The sequence below is a fragment of the Nicotiana sylvestris genome, chromosome 7 (assembly GCF_000393655.2).
Source record: "Nicotiana sylvestris chromosome 7, ASM39365v2, whole genome shotgun sequence".
Classification (NCBI taxonomy): domain Eukaryota; kingdom Viridiplantae; phylum Streptophyta; class Magnoliopsida; order Solanales; family Solanaceae; genus Nicotiana; species Nicotiana sylvestris.
The window spans coordinates 71302367-71318242 of NC_091063.1; the positions used below are offsets into that span (position 1 = coordinate 71302367).

The 15876-nt window shown below is 30.5% G+C and overlaps 1 protein-coding gene across 1 annotated transcript in view; it reads right to left on the minus strand.

The window, feature by feature from the left end:
* Positions 1–1994: 1994 nt before the first annotated feature.
* The window catches only part of LOC138873295 (uncharacterized), a 54145-nt gene continuing 40263 nt past the window's right edge, over positions 1995–15876 (minus strand). Inside the window, exon 3 of the mRNA XM_070151745.1 lies at positions 1995–2240. Coding sequence (XP_070007846.1) covers positions 1995–2240 — 246 coding nt within the window. The remainder of the gene's footprint in view (positions 2241–15876) is intronic.

Here is a 15876-nt window from a genome sequence, read left to right on the forward strand (position 1 = left end):
TGCGGATAACTTTCTTGTCCCTTATTTTTTTTTTCTTTTTTAAATTCCTAAGGAATTTCCTACATCTGATCCCCTAAAGGTATCGAGCCCAAGGTCCATCTTAATCCAAGTTCAAACAATCACTCCTACCTGGGGACTACCGTCCAAAGATAAACACGGACGGCCCAAAGCCCGAGGGCACAAGACCTATTAGGCAATGCCCGAACTTTAATGGCTACGACTATACCCACTCGGGGACTGTTATCTTAGGCATGTACGGATAACTTGGGATAACGAGCCCACTGGGGAACACCCGAACTAAAAAGTCTATGGCCATATTAAAACGGCTTGGAGATGTCCGAGACTCGCAACAAAAACAATAAGGCCTTAAAATTTCTTAACCGGTTCTAAAGACTACCCTCGACAAACTATAATCTAAAAAATGTATAAGTACTTTAGGTAAAAAGTTTTGGTCACACATGAACCCAACGACGCCTTAAAACAAAATAATGTTGAAGGCAAGGCTTGTTCGAACCTCCGAACGTAATCTAACTATTTCATGCTAAGGCATTTCAATCTTTGCAAATATAAATAATAAAGCAAAGGAAAAATTCAGAAGTTTTGAAGGGATAAAGCCTTATATACATATCAAAAGATGTTTGACAAGGGCCAAACAGCCACGATGTAAATTTTTACAAAAGCCAAACGGCCTCAACAAAAATGTAATACAAAAGGCAAAAAAACAAAAACATCTGCAAAACGCCTAAGTGGTATAGTCTTCACCGGGGAACGCCTCATCACCTTCTAGATCTCATACACCCTTGGATCCGCTCAAACATTCGGAGTCTTCGTCATTCTCAGGATAAGCCAACTTATTGGCCTCAGCTTCGAGCTCCTTGGCACTCTCAATTTCAGTCGATAAGTCAAAGCCCCGAGCATGAATTTCCTCAAGGGCCTCCCTTCGGGATTACCGCTTCGCATGCTCGACAATATCCTTTTCTTGAATTTGGTCTGCCTCGGCATCGGCCTTATATTGGGCCACCATCTCATCGGCATCGACTTTAACTACCTTGGCCACCGACTTGGACATTTCAAACTCCTTGGTCAGATTTTCTCGTTCAAAGACAGCCAAACACAGCTGAGCCTAGAGCTCCTTAATCCGTTTGGCTGCACCCCGACCTTTTCCTTTGTCTCCTGAAGCTGGACCTCAGACGAAGCCAATTGCACCCGGGCAGTTTCCTTTTTCGATGCCAATCGGTCCATTTTACTTTTCCATTCATCGGCCTTGGCCTTTACCATGTCCATCTCTGCCCAAAATTGGTCGATCTGATCAAGATTGTGTTGGACATGTGGGTTCAAAGCATTAGTCACCGAGTCTAGCTCATCGTCACTAATCTCAAAGACTTTTACCTTTTCCACCAAGTCGACATGCTCTTTCTGAGCTGCCTCTAGCTTAGCTCGGTGAGCCCTCGAATCTCGGCCTTATAATAGTTTAGCTCTTTCCTATATCGGAGAAAAGTCTCGTGATGAAGTACCGAGACCTACAAATACAATGAAATTTTTTATAATCATCTATAAATTAATATAAGTGCAAATTATAGGTCATCAAGAGGTATCTTAAATTACCTAGTTTAATGCTTATTGTGCTTTTTTGAATAGGCACGGTGCTTCCACCTCGTTCATCTTGGCTTGGTCTTCCTCATTCACCAAGAACAGAAGGTAACTGGCCACCTCTATGGGGGTAGAGAGGACCAGGCATCCTCCGAAATAGAGATGATGGTTGATCGCTTCCGATCAGGATCCACGCTCAAAGCTGGGAACCAGATGATTAGCTTCGAACCTGAGGAAGGTCTGCTTATTCCCGACGATGGACTCTTCCTCGGAACCTCTAGGTCACCCAATCTAGTGACATCCTCCACGGTGGCAGAATCCACGCCATCAAAAAAGCCGTGGAGGGGGTCTTCTGCTACTTGGGCCCCCTTGTTGGGATGATCTTTCACCATTTAAGCATCATTTTACATGGACTCAGTAAATGAAGGTGACTCGGGGAAGTCTATCAAACTGAGTGCATCCTTCTTGGCATTGCCCATTGCAATGGAAGCCCCAGCCACGGCTTCCTCGTCGGCCTCCCTAACATGAGGCAAAATGGCCTTGCCTCTCCCTGGTTCACAAGCCTTGTCCACGGCCTTCTCATTGGCCTTCCTGGATTGAGGTAGATCGGCCTCACCTCTCTCTGGTTCGGAGGCCCCTTGTCCCTTGAACTGCGACCGCAAACGAGCTACCAGTTCAGTGCTTCTTCTTCTTCTTCTTCTTCGGATTCGTCACTCAGCTGGTGGAGAGAGCCCGATGATGGCGCTGGGGAACTGGTGCTTTCTTTAGATTTATGCACGAGCCTTCTCCTTGGTTTCTTCTCTTTCGACTTTGGAGAATTTGGAGCCCTTTTTATTTTCTTCTCATCACCCTGTCTTAGAGAGGGGACTCGGCTCTGATACCATTTTGAGGGGACTCAGCTTATTTTTCACTGTTTTGCGGGTTTGTACTATTGCTCTGATACCATTTTGCATTTTGGGGGGGGGGGTTGTTTGAGTTCATCTTATTTTTCATAGGATCTTTTTTATGTAGTTGTGGAATTAAATGCTTTTTCATGATTATCTGTAGCTAGCGAAATTAACCTTGAAATTTCTTTTATATTTTCAAGTGTGTATTCTAAGTATTTAATATCTTTAGTTTTTTGATATTCTTCTATATTTTTTTCTAATATTATTTTTGACATATTTATATGTTTTAGAATTTCTAACCAGTACTTAAAATATTTGTAACTATCAATTTTTGATTTGTTCATATTAATACTGAGATGTATACCTGTTGATACATATATCCATGGTTTCTATATTTCTCAGTGTTATTTCTTTTCTGTGTTGATAACTTTCAAGTTTATTTTCATAAAATTCAATTTCATTTTCTATAGTTAGTAAAGCTTTATTACGTAATTTATTATATCTAATAATATCTTTGCAGGTTTTAATATTGTATTTAACACAATCTATTTTTCTATTTATGTTACTGAGGTTTTTAAGAAGTTTCCATTTCTGGGTATTATAGAATCTTATATAATGAAAAGTGTTATGTTTCATTTATAAAAAGATTTTATTAACTTGATATGTGATCATTAGTCTGAATATAAATCTAGTTCATATAGATCTAATATATCTATTTCATGTGATACAATTAGTTCCGTAAATGCTTGTTCCATTACATATATTATTTCAAAAGTAACTAAAATATCGTAAATTTTTCTTTTAACATCGTTATTAAGTCTCTTAAAGATATATAACATAAGTATTTTGTAGTCAATATTTTCTTCTAATAAATACGTGTGGTTGTTCATTTAGATTTATTATTTATCCTTATCATGTGTTTACTAAACATATTCCCTCTAACCTCTTTGTTTATCATAGAGTTTATCATATTTTAATAAGTTATACTGAACAATCTTTTCTGGTCACTACCATGTTTTTCATGCTTCAATCATTTACCCTAACAGCGCCTCAACTCTGTGTACTCCCCTAAACGGCTTCCTTGCCTACTGGTTTCCACTTTAGGATGGCATAGTCTGGGCTTAACTACTCTCAGCATTATTAGACAGGCAAACTTTCTCAAGATGTTCTTTATAACAGTACTATAACATGATAAACAATTATGATATTTAAGAGATTATAAGGAATATAAGAGTTTAGTTAAACATGATTATAAATAAACTTACCTGGTTTTGTAACTCGTTTGAATGCTCCATAGCTGTTTTAGATACTTGTAAATAACTCAGATATTTCTTACAGAAGATAAGAGAGAGAAGGTGAGGATGAGGATGTCTGAGGATGTCCTCCTTCCTCAGATTTACATTCTATATAAAGAAAATTAAAACGACTCTTACTGTTTACAAATGACTCCTACTATTCATGAACGACCTTTACTGTTCATGATTATGACATATACTATTTACTTTATGACTCTTACTATTCATGAACGACCTTTACTGTTCATGATTATGACATATACTATTTACTTTATGACTCTTACTATTCATGAACGACCTTTACTGTTCATGAATGCGACTAGTACTATTTACTTTACATTATATGTTTCCAGTAGCTGTCTTCTTCTTTTGTCTTCTTGTTGATACCTTCATTCTAGTTGGACTTCTGGTACATAGTTATCATCTCCGTTGCACTTTGAACATATGTGGTCTGGATATTTGTGTCCTACTAGTTTGCAGTATCTTGTTAATAACTCGTTTGAAATAAATTCTTTTTTCAATGCTCTGGTAGTTGGTTGCATTTCTGGTTTTAATAATGATAAAATCCATTTCTGGACTTCATCCATATCTCCTTGGCGTAGTTCCTTCGAGTTGGCATATATCATCAATTGGTCTCTGGAATAGTAGCTCCAGATAGCATTTCCTTGTAGATAATTGTTAGCTAGTTCTTGAATAATAGTTGCTATACCAATTATTCTTTTATTAGCATAGAAACTTGGTATCTCCATTTTCTGTATCTCCGGTTGTTTCTCTATCTCTTCCGGTATTATCATATCTCGTGTTAGTCCTATTTTTATCACCTGTATTATGGGTTTTATTTCATCATATAGTATTTCCGCTGGTGCTGTATAGAATTTGATGAAGAATAGGTTGCCTTTTGTAATTCTCTTGAAGGTGACAAATGCTTTGTATAGCTCTGGTATTCCAATTATTTCTTCTCCGTCATGGGTATATACTGTGCTGAGTAGTCCGTAGTTGTAACATGTTTTTACTAGGTTTGCTTTTGTTTTTGGCTGGGCTATAAGCCTATTATATCCCTGTAGTTTTTGGGTTACATAATCTTGTGTTGGATCTGTAGTAGTTGTTGATCTAGGGTTTAGGTTCAGAAATGTCTGGATTTTATATATATTCTCAATATATGTTTGAGTAATATGGTTATATACCTTTTTGTTGTGGTGTAGGCTATTAGCATAGGTTGAAGTTTGTGGGGCTATAACTATTGCTTCTCTTGGCTTTTTTGATGTAAATGGCTTATCAAATACGGTATTTAGGTTTACATTGATATGTGGCTTTTTGCTAACTTGTTTGCTTGTACCTGCAGCTGTATATAAAGCAACTGTGTTATGGGTTTTTTGGAGTTTCCCAACGTCTCCTTCTACCTCTGGAAGTTTAGAGTCTTCCGATTGACTTAGCTCCGCATTTTTATAGTCATGCTGCTGACTTTCTAGCTGTTGTAATCTTTTTCCCATACTCTCCATCTGTAAGGATAGAGTAGTAAGGATTGTAAATATGTCTTTTGATTCTTGGCTTTCATCTGTTTGGGTACCTTTGTCTTGATAGGTAGTCTGCAATAACATTCTTGTCAGTCCGTATTACTTCAATTGTAAATGTAAAATTTTGTATATTTAATACAAGTCTCCTTATTTCCTTTGTAGTTACTGAATCCTGTACTTTCCGAGTTATCCACCATTTTACTTGTGTATTATCTGTTCTTACTATAAATTTGTTATAAACAATATATGGCTCAAATGCTAACAAACATTTATATAATCCAAATAGTTCTTTCCTATTTATTTCCCATTTTAATTGTGGTTCCGTGTATGATCCGGAATAATATCTACAATGGTGTTCAATTTTTTCATTATCATATTTATATTTTAGAACTCCTCCGTAGCTGTGATCACTAGAATCAGTTTCTACAATATATGTAAATTGTTTCTTTTCATCTGGAAAATATAGTTTTGGTAATTTTTTACACATATTTTTTATCTTCTGTATATGTATTTTATCTTTTTCGTCAAAATGATATTCTATGTCCTTTTTTAATTTTTTCTGTAATGGTTTTAAGTTTTCTGCTAATTTAGGAATATATTCTCTTACTTGGTTAACCAATCCTAAAAATGATTGTAACTTCTTTTTTGTATCAAGTGTTTCATTCAAGTTAATTATTTTTTGTACTACATGGGTTTGCATTTTTATTCCGTTTTTATCTATTTGTATACCTAAAAATTCTATTTGATTTTTCATTACTTCTGCTTTCTTTTTACTTAAACTTATTCCTGATATTTCTACAATGTGTATGAATTTTTCTAGTAGTTTTATATGTTCGTTCTCTGTTCTAGAATATAGCAATATATCATCTATATATATTATACAATTTTCTAATTGGTTGAAGTAATTATCCATAAAATGTTGATACCTACCTGGTGCATTTTTATATCCAAAAGGTAATACGTTCCATTCGTAAAATCCTTGTGGTACTGTGAATGCTGTTAACTTTTTAGATTCATCTTCTAGTTTTAAATGGTAAAATCCTGATTTACAGTCAAATTTACTAAAATAGTTATATCCTTGTATTTGTCTAATTTTTAGTATTTTATTTGGTATCGGATAATTATATGTTTTTGTTTTTGCATTTAAGTTTCTATAATCTATAACCATACGGCTTTTTCCTCTTTTTTGTTCACTATGCTTATTTACTATAAATGCTGGGCTAGTATGTTTACTATTACTTTCTTGTATGTAGTTATTATCTAATAATTCTTTTATATGCATTTTAAATTCTGTTAAATCATTAAAATTGTATTTTAAAGGTTTTTGTGTTATTATGCTATTTTCATCTATTAGTTCAATCTTTATTTTTGTTTGATGTTTTTCCCATCCTTGGAGTGGATTATCATTATATAGTAATTCTAGTTTATCTTGTAGTGGTTTTATCTTATTTATTGAGAAAATGATTATCTCTATATTATGGTTACTTTGTATTATATTTTCTAATTTTTGGGTAATCTTTTCACTTCCTTTAATCCAGGGTGTTGTTTTTCTTACTTTATTATTTACTCTTTTTGCTCCTAATTTTTGTTTACACGGGGTAGTAAACCACCAATGTGTTTTTGTTATAATATGTGGGTATAATTTATCTAAAAATGGCATTCCTAATAATATATCTTTATTTGTGAATTCGTAACTATATATTTCTTCTATGGTTAATATTTTATCCCATATTTGTATTTTTATATTTCTTGCTTTATATGTTATCATACTACCTTCATTATTAAATCCTGTTACTACTATGGGGTTTTTTAGCTTTTCCCATTTACTTTCTGGTAAACAATTATGTCTACACATATTAGCTTCTGCTCCTGTATCCACCATAGGTGTATAATATCTATTATAATATCCTTCTACTATTATTTTGGAAAGTATGTATATCTTTGGCATTATATCAAAGTTCTTTTTATTATTATTTTCTTATTTTCATAACTTATTGTTAATTGCCTATCTTCTAATTTATATGGTTTGACTTTTTCTAACCATTTTATCCCTAGTGTAATATTTTTATCTCCTTGATATATTTTAAAATTTATTAATATTGGTATTCCTCCAATAATTAATTCTTTTTCAGTTGTTTCTTCGTTTTTTCTTAACGCTTTTGGTAGTTCTGAATTTTGTTGTTCTATTGTTACTATCTCTTGTTCTGGTATTAGTTCTCTTATAACATAATTCTCTTCCTGCCCTGTATTTATTAGTATTAAATATTTTCTTTGGTCCATTATTCCTGTTATATAATAATGATGTGGGTTTATTTCTTCTATTTTTTGTTCTATTAATTTTTGTGGAGTGGTATAATTTATTCTTTTTGATGTACTTCTTGATGTACTTCTTGATGATGTTTCTGGCATTTCATTATTTATTCGTTTTGATGTGCTTAATCTTTCTTTTACTATTTCTAAATCTTCATCCATGTCTATTTCTGTATAACTGTAATCATTGTTGTCTATAACTGATACTATTCTTTCGAATGGATTTTCTATTTTTATTTTATTTATTTTATTTTTAGCTGTTATCTTATGTTTCGTTGTTAAGACATATAGATTTTTACATCTTGCTGTGAATATTTTACTTCCTGGTGCTAATTCTATTCCAGACATTTTCCAGTATAATACTAATGATTTATCTATATTTTTATCATCTACTGCTACTGAATAGTTAGCACTTACTATAAATTTAAATTTTTGGTATATTAAGTTACCTCTTACAGCACTTATTATACTCTTTTCTATAGGTTGTACAATCCTATCATCTGCCAAGTATATTTCTATAGGGGTATCTATTCCTTCCCTAAAACATGCTTTTATTAGGATCTCCGTTCCTCCTAAGTGTACATATTTTATTGGATTTTTTGCTTTTATATCTTGTATTTCTTTATTTAGTAGTCTTTTATTTAAAATTGGTATTTGTGCTTTACCTTTGATGTATTTACAATCTATTATATGTTCTCTTTGGCTTACTACATAGTATTCTTCTTTTTGTCTTTTAAACCAATTCTTTATTGTTGGTACTTCTAATATTTTGTCTATACTTAGATCCAATTCTTTTCCTTTTATTTGTTCAAATATATTAGCGTCAAATATTATTTTTTGTTCTGAAGATTGTTCATCTTGGTGTTCTTCTTGTTGTATAATTTGTATATCTTTTTCAGTCATAATTTTCTTCATCTGACTCTTCTATATCCTTGTTTATTTCATTTTCAGAGAACTCGTTTTCTGATATCTCATATATGCTGTCTTCACTGCTTAATTCATAATCTACATATTCTACTTGTGTATATTTATCATTATCTATCAATATTTCGGTAATTTGTTTCTTCTTTGGGTTTTTTGGTAATTTACAATCTTTGGCTAAGTGTCCTAGCTTTCCACAATTATAGCAAGTACATTCTGTTAGTTTTTTCTTTTTCCTATATGGTTTTTTATGTTTATAATTTTTTACATAATATCTTCTTCTTGGTTTCCTATATTTATACTTTGAATATTTTGATTTAAATTTCTTTTTCTTTCCTTCTTTTTTGTAATATTTATCTGTGCAGCCAAATTGGGGTGCTATTCTACTTTTGCAACATGCCAAATTTTTTACTAATATTTTTTCCATTTTCATGTTTTCTTTATATTTTTCACATAATTCTATAAACCAGTTTTGTAGAAATTTTATCCTTACTCCTAATGTATCTGCTAGTCCTGCTTCGTTCCAACTTTTTATTATTTTTGAGCTAAAGGGTTCTGGTAATTTTGTAAAATATAATTTTCTTATCTCTTTACTTTCATCTGGACTATATGTTCCTTTATAATAATAGTCTCTAAATGCACAAGTATATTCATCTATATAACACATATTACATATTGCTAATTTTGTCATTAAATTTCTATTTGTAATTTTTTCTTTATTTTGTTCTTCTACTTCTGTTGTCATACTACTAAATTCATTTCTTATTGCTATTTCATATTTATTTAATATATCTGTAACTGTTGTTGTAGTTGTACCGTCAAGTTTTTTATTACTCCTTAATGTGTCTAAGCTTTCACTTGATAAATTTTGTAACCATAATTTTACAGTTCCTATTAATGTTCTTTCTATATATCCTGGTGTTTCCGTTATTGTTATTTTATTATCTATTAGTTGTTTTGAGATATATCCTATCCATAATTGTATTGTTTTATTTATATCTGCTACACAATCTAGATCTAAAAAATTATATTGTTCAGTTATCTGTCTTGGTGCCCATTTCTTATTTAACCTTTTATCCCATAATGTTTTGTTTCTGTCATATGCATCATAACTTACTCTGTAATAGGTTGGGTTTAATTGTTTTGGATTTTTTATTCCTGATATGCTTGGTTTATCTTCGTTCATATCTCCTGTATTTATTTCTGGGTTTATTTTTATCTTTTCTGTTTTTTCTATAAGTTCTGTGTATGTTTCACTTGTTTCTGAATAGTTTTCTCCTAGTTCTGTGTCTTTATCACTTTGGTCATTTATTTCGTTTATACTTATTTTTGATGGACTCTCCTGTACTTCTTCTAACTGTAATTTGAATCTTTCTATCTCATTTGTTAGTTTTAGTTCTTCTTCTTCTTCTTTACGTTTTTCCTTTTCTTTTAGTTTATTTGCATACATCTGTTTTAGCATCTCTAATTCTTTTTCTAATTCTGTTATTTTAGTGTTTTTTACTTCCTCTATCTGTTGTATTTTTTCTTTAGCTTGCTGTTGTATTTCTTTAATCTCTCGTTTTCTATCTATTTCTTCGTTTTCTTTTGTTATTCTAACCATGGCGGTTAAACTATCCTCTAGTTTTACAGTTTCTTTTTCTAACATTAAGTTTAGGTTATTTCCTATTTTTTTATATCTTCTTCCTAAGTTAGAAAATATTATTGTTATTTTTAATCCTTCTGGATTCTCATATGTTTTCTCTTCTAATGCGAATTCTTCTTTATTCATCTTTTATCCTTTAGATAACAAATATATTTATATTCTGTTTTAGATATTATATCGATTAATTTGGACAGCCTAGCTTTGTTTATTTTTGTGATACTTAAGTATTCATATTCTATATATAGTTTCTTTAGTTTCTTCCTAATTTTCTGCGATTTCTTAGTTATTTTGATTGTTTCACTGTTTTGCGGGTTTGTACTATTAATGTCAGTGTTATTTTTCATGATTTGCTTCTTAATATAAATGTTTATTTTTCATAGCTCTGATACCATTTTGGGGGGGGGTTGTTTGAGTTCATCTTATTTTTCATAGGATCTTTTTTATGTAGTTGTGGAATTAAATGCTTTTTCATGATTATCTGTAGCTAGCGAAATTAACCTTGAAATTTCTTTTATATTTTCAAGTGTGTATTCTAAGTATTTAATATCTTTAGTTTTTTGATATTCTTCTATATTTTTTTCTAATATTATTTTTGACATATTTATATGTTTTAGAATTTCTAACCAGTACTTAAAATATTTGTAACTATCAATTTTTGATTTGTTCATATTAATACTGAGATGTATACCTGTTGATACATATATCCATGGTTTCTATATTTCTCAGTGTTATTTCTTTTCTGTGTTGATAACTTTCAAGTTTATTTTCATAAAATTCAATTTCATTTTCTATAGTTAGTAAAGCTTTATTACGTAATTTATTATATCTAATAATATCTTTGCAGGTTTTAATATTGTATTTAACACAATCTATTTTTCTATTTATGTTACTGAGGTTTTTAAGAAGTTTCCATTTCTGGGTATTATAGAATCTTATATAATGAAAAGTGTTATGTTTCATTTATAAAAAGATTTTATTAACTTGATATGTGATCATTAGTCTGAATATAAATCTAGTTCATATAGATCTAATATATCTATTTAAAGAAATACAAGATATAAAAGCAAAAAATCCAATAAAATATGTACACTTAGGAGGAACGGAGATCCTAATAAAAGCATGTTTTAGGGAAGGAATAGATACCCCTATAGAAATATACTTGGCAGATGATAGGATTGTACAACCTATAGAAAAGAGTATAATAAGTGCTGTAAGAGGTAACTTAATATACCAAAAATTTAAATTTATAGTAAGTGCTAACTATTCAGTAGCAGTAGATGATAAAAATATAGATAAATCATTAGTATTATACTGGAAAATGTCTGGAATAGAATTAGCACCAGGAAGTAAAATATTCACAGCAAGATGTAAAAATCTATATGTCTTAACAACAAAACATAAGATAACAGCTAAAAATAAAATAAATAAAATAAAAATAGAAAATCCATTCGAAAGAATAGTATCAGTTATAGACAACAATGATTACAGTTATACAGAAATAGACATGGATGAAGATTTAGAAATAGTAAAAGAAAGATTAAGCACATCAAAACGAATAAATAATGAAATGCCAGAAACATCATCAAGAAGTACATCAAGAAGTACATCAAAAAGAATAAATTATACCACTCCACAAAAATTAATAGAACAAAAAATAGAAGAAATAAACCCACATCATTATTATATAACAGGAATAATGGACCAAAGAAAATATTTAATACTAATAAATACAGGGCAGGAAGAGAATTATGTTATAAGAGAACTAATACCAGAACAAGAGATAGTAACAATAGAACAACAAAATTCAGAACTACCAAAAGCGTTAAGAAAAAACGAAGAAACAACTGAAAAAGAATTAATTATTGGAGGAATACCAATATTAATAAATTTTAAAATATATCAAGGAGATAAAAATATTACACTAGGGATAAAATGGTTAGAAAAAGTCAAACCATATAAATTAGAAGATAGGCAATTAACAATAAGTTATGAAAATAAGAAAATAATAATAAAAAGAACTTTGATATAATGCCAAAGATATACATACTTTCCAAAATAATAGTAGAAGGATATTATAATAGATATTATACACCTATGGTGGATACAGGAGCAGAAGCTAATATGTGTAGACATAATTGTTTACCAGAAAGTAAATGGGAAAAGCTAAAAAACCCCATAGTAGTAACAGGATTTAATAATGAAGGTAGTATGATAACATATAAAGCAAGAAATATAAAAATACAAATATGGGATAAAATATTAACCATAGAAGAAATATATAGTTACGAATTCACAAATAAAGATATATTATTAGGAATGCCATTTTTAGATAAATTATACCCACATATTATAACAAAAACACATTGGTGGTTTACTACCCCGTGTAAACAAAAATTAGGAGCAAAAAGAGTAAATAATAAAGTAAGAAAAACAACACCCTGGATTAAAGGAAGTGAAAAGATTACCCAAAAATTAGAAAATATAATACAAAGTAACCATAATATAGAGATAATCATTTTCTCAATAAATAAGATAAAACCACTACAAGATAAACTAGAATTACTATATAATGATAATCCACTCCAAGGATGGGAAAAACATCAAACAAAAATAAAGATTGAACTAATAGATGAAAATAGCATAATAACACAAAAACCGGACTACTCAGCACAGTATATACCCATGACGGAGAAGAAATAATTGGAATACCAGAGCTATACAAAGCATTTGTCACCTTCAAGAGAATTACAAAAGGCAACCTATTCTTCATCAAATTCTATACAGCACCAGCGGAAATACTATATGATGAAATAAAACCCATAATACAGGTGATAAAAATAGGACTAACACGAGATATGATAATACCGGAAGAGATAGAGAAACAACCGGAGATACAGAAAATGGAGATACCAAGTTTCTATGCTAATAAAAGAATAATTGGTATAGCAACTATTATTCAAGAACTAGCTAACAATTATCTACAAGGAAATGCTATCTGGAGCTACTATTCCAGAGACCAATTGATGATATATGCCAACTCGAAGGAACTACGCCAAGGAGATATGGATGAAGTCCAGAAATGGATTTTATCATTATTAAAACCAGAAATGCAACCAACTACCAGAGCATTGAAAAAAGAATTTATTTCAAACGAGTTATTAACAAGATACTGCAAACTAGTAGGACACAAATATCCAGACCACATATGTTCAAAGTGCAACGGAGATGATAACTATGTACCAGAAGTCCAACTAGAATGAAGGTATCAACAAGAAGACAAAAGAAGAAGACAGCTACTGGAAACATATAATGTAAAGTAAATAGTACTAGTCGCATTCATGAACAGTAAAGGTCGTTCATGAATAGTAAGAGTCATAAAGTAAATAGTATATGTCATAATCATGAACAGTAAAGGTCGTTCATGAATAGTAAGAGTCATAAAGTAAATAGTATATGTCATAATCATGAACAGTAAAGGTCGTTCATGAATAGTAGGAGTCATTTGTAAACAGTAAGAGTCGTTTTAATTTTCTTTATATAGAATGTAAATCTGAGGAAGGAGGACATCCTCAGACATCCTCATCCTCACCTTCTCTCTCTTATCTTCTCTAAGAAATATCTGAGTTATTTACAAGTATCTAAAACAGCTATGGAGCATTCAAACGAGTTACAAAACCAGGTAAGTTTATTTATAATCATGTTTAACTAAACTCTTATATTCCTTATAATCTCTTAAATATCATAATTGTTTATCATGTTATAGTACTGTTATAAAGAACATCTTGAGAAAGTTTGCCTGTCTAATAATGCTGAGAGTAGTTAAGCCCAGACTATGCCATCCTAAAGTGGAAACCAGTAGGCAAGGAAGCCGTTTAGGGGAGTACACAGAGTTGAGGCGCTGTTAGGGTAAATGATTGAAGCATGAAAAACATGGTAGTGACCAGAAAAGATTGTTCAGTATAACTTATTAAAATATGATAAACTCTATGATAAACAAAGAGGTTAGAGGGAATATGTTTAGTAAACACATGATAAGGATAAATAATAAATCTAAATGAACAACCACACGTATTTATTAGAAGAAAATATTGACTACAAAATACTTATGTTATATATCTTTAAGAGACTTAATAACGATGTTAAAAGAAAAATTTACGATATTTTAGTTACTTTTGAAATAATATATGTAATGGAACAAGCATTTACGGAACTAATTGTATCACATGAAATAGATATATTAGATCTATATGAACTAGATTTATATTCAGACTAATGATCACATATCAAGTTAATAAAATCTTTTTATAAATGAAACATAACACTTTTCATTATATAAGATTCTATAATACCCAGAAATGGAAACTTCTTAAAAACCTCAGTAACATAAATAGAAAAATAGATTGTGTTAAATACAATATTAAAACCTGCAAAGATATTATTAGATATAATAAATTACGTAATAAAGCTTTACTAACTATAGAAAATGAAATTGAATTTTATGAAAATAAACTTAGACAGCCTAGCTTTGTTTATTTTTGTGATACTTAAGTATTCATATTCTATATATAGTTTCTTTAGTTTCTTCCTAATTTTCTGCGATTTCTTAGTTATTTTGATTGTTTCACTGTTTTGCGGGTTTGTACTATTAATGTCAGTGTTATTTTTCATGATTTGCTTCTTAATATAAATGTTTATTTTTCATAGCTCTGATACCATTTTGGGGGGGGGGGGGTTGTTTGAGTTCATCTTATTTTTCATAGGATCTTTTTTATGTAGTTGTGGAATTAAATGCTTTTTCATGATTATCTGTAGCTAGCGAAATTAACTTTGAAATTTCTTTTATATTTTCAAGTGTGTATTCTAAGTATTTAATATCTTTAGTTTTTTGATATTCTTCTATATTTTTTTCTAATATTATTTTGGGGGGGGGGGGTTGTTTGAGTTCATCTTATTTTTCATAGGATCTTTTTTATGTAGTTGTGGAATTAAATGCTTTTTCATGATTATCTGTAGCTAGCGAAATTAACCTTGAAATTTCTTTTATATTTTCAAGTGTGTATTCTAAGTATTTAATATCTTTAGTTTTTTGATATTCTTCTATATTTTTTTCTAATATTATTTTTGACATATTTATATGTTTTAGAATTTCTAACCAGTACTTAAAATATTTGTAACTATCAATTTTTGATTTGTTCATATTAATACTGAGATGTATACCTGTTGATACATATATCCATGGTTTCTATATTTCTCAGTGTTATTTCTTTTCTGTGTTGATAACTTTCAAGTTTATTTTCATAAAATTCAATTTCATTTTCTATAGTTAGTAAAGCTTTATTACTGGCTTATCAAATACGGTATTTAGGTTTACATTGATATGTGGCTTTTTGCTAACTTGTTTGCTTGTACCTGCAGCTGTATATAAAGCAACTGTGTTATGGGTTTTTTGGAGTTTCCCAACGTCTCCTTCTACCTCTGGAAGTTTAGAGTCTTCCGATTGACTTAGCTCCGCATTTTTATAGTCATGCTGCTGACTTTCTAGCTGTTGTAATCTTTTTCCCATACTCTCCATCTGTAAGGATAGAGTAGTAAGGATTGTAAATATGTCTTTTGATTCTTGGCTTTCATCTGTTTGGGTACCTTTGTCTTGATAGGTAGTCTGCAATAACATTCTTGTCAGTCCGTATTACTTCAATTGTAAATGTAAAATTTTG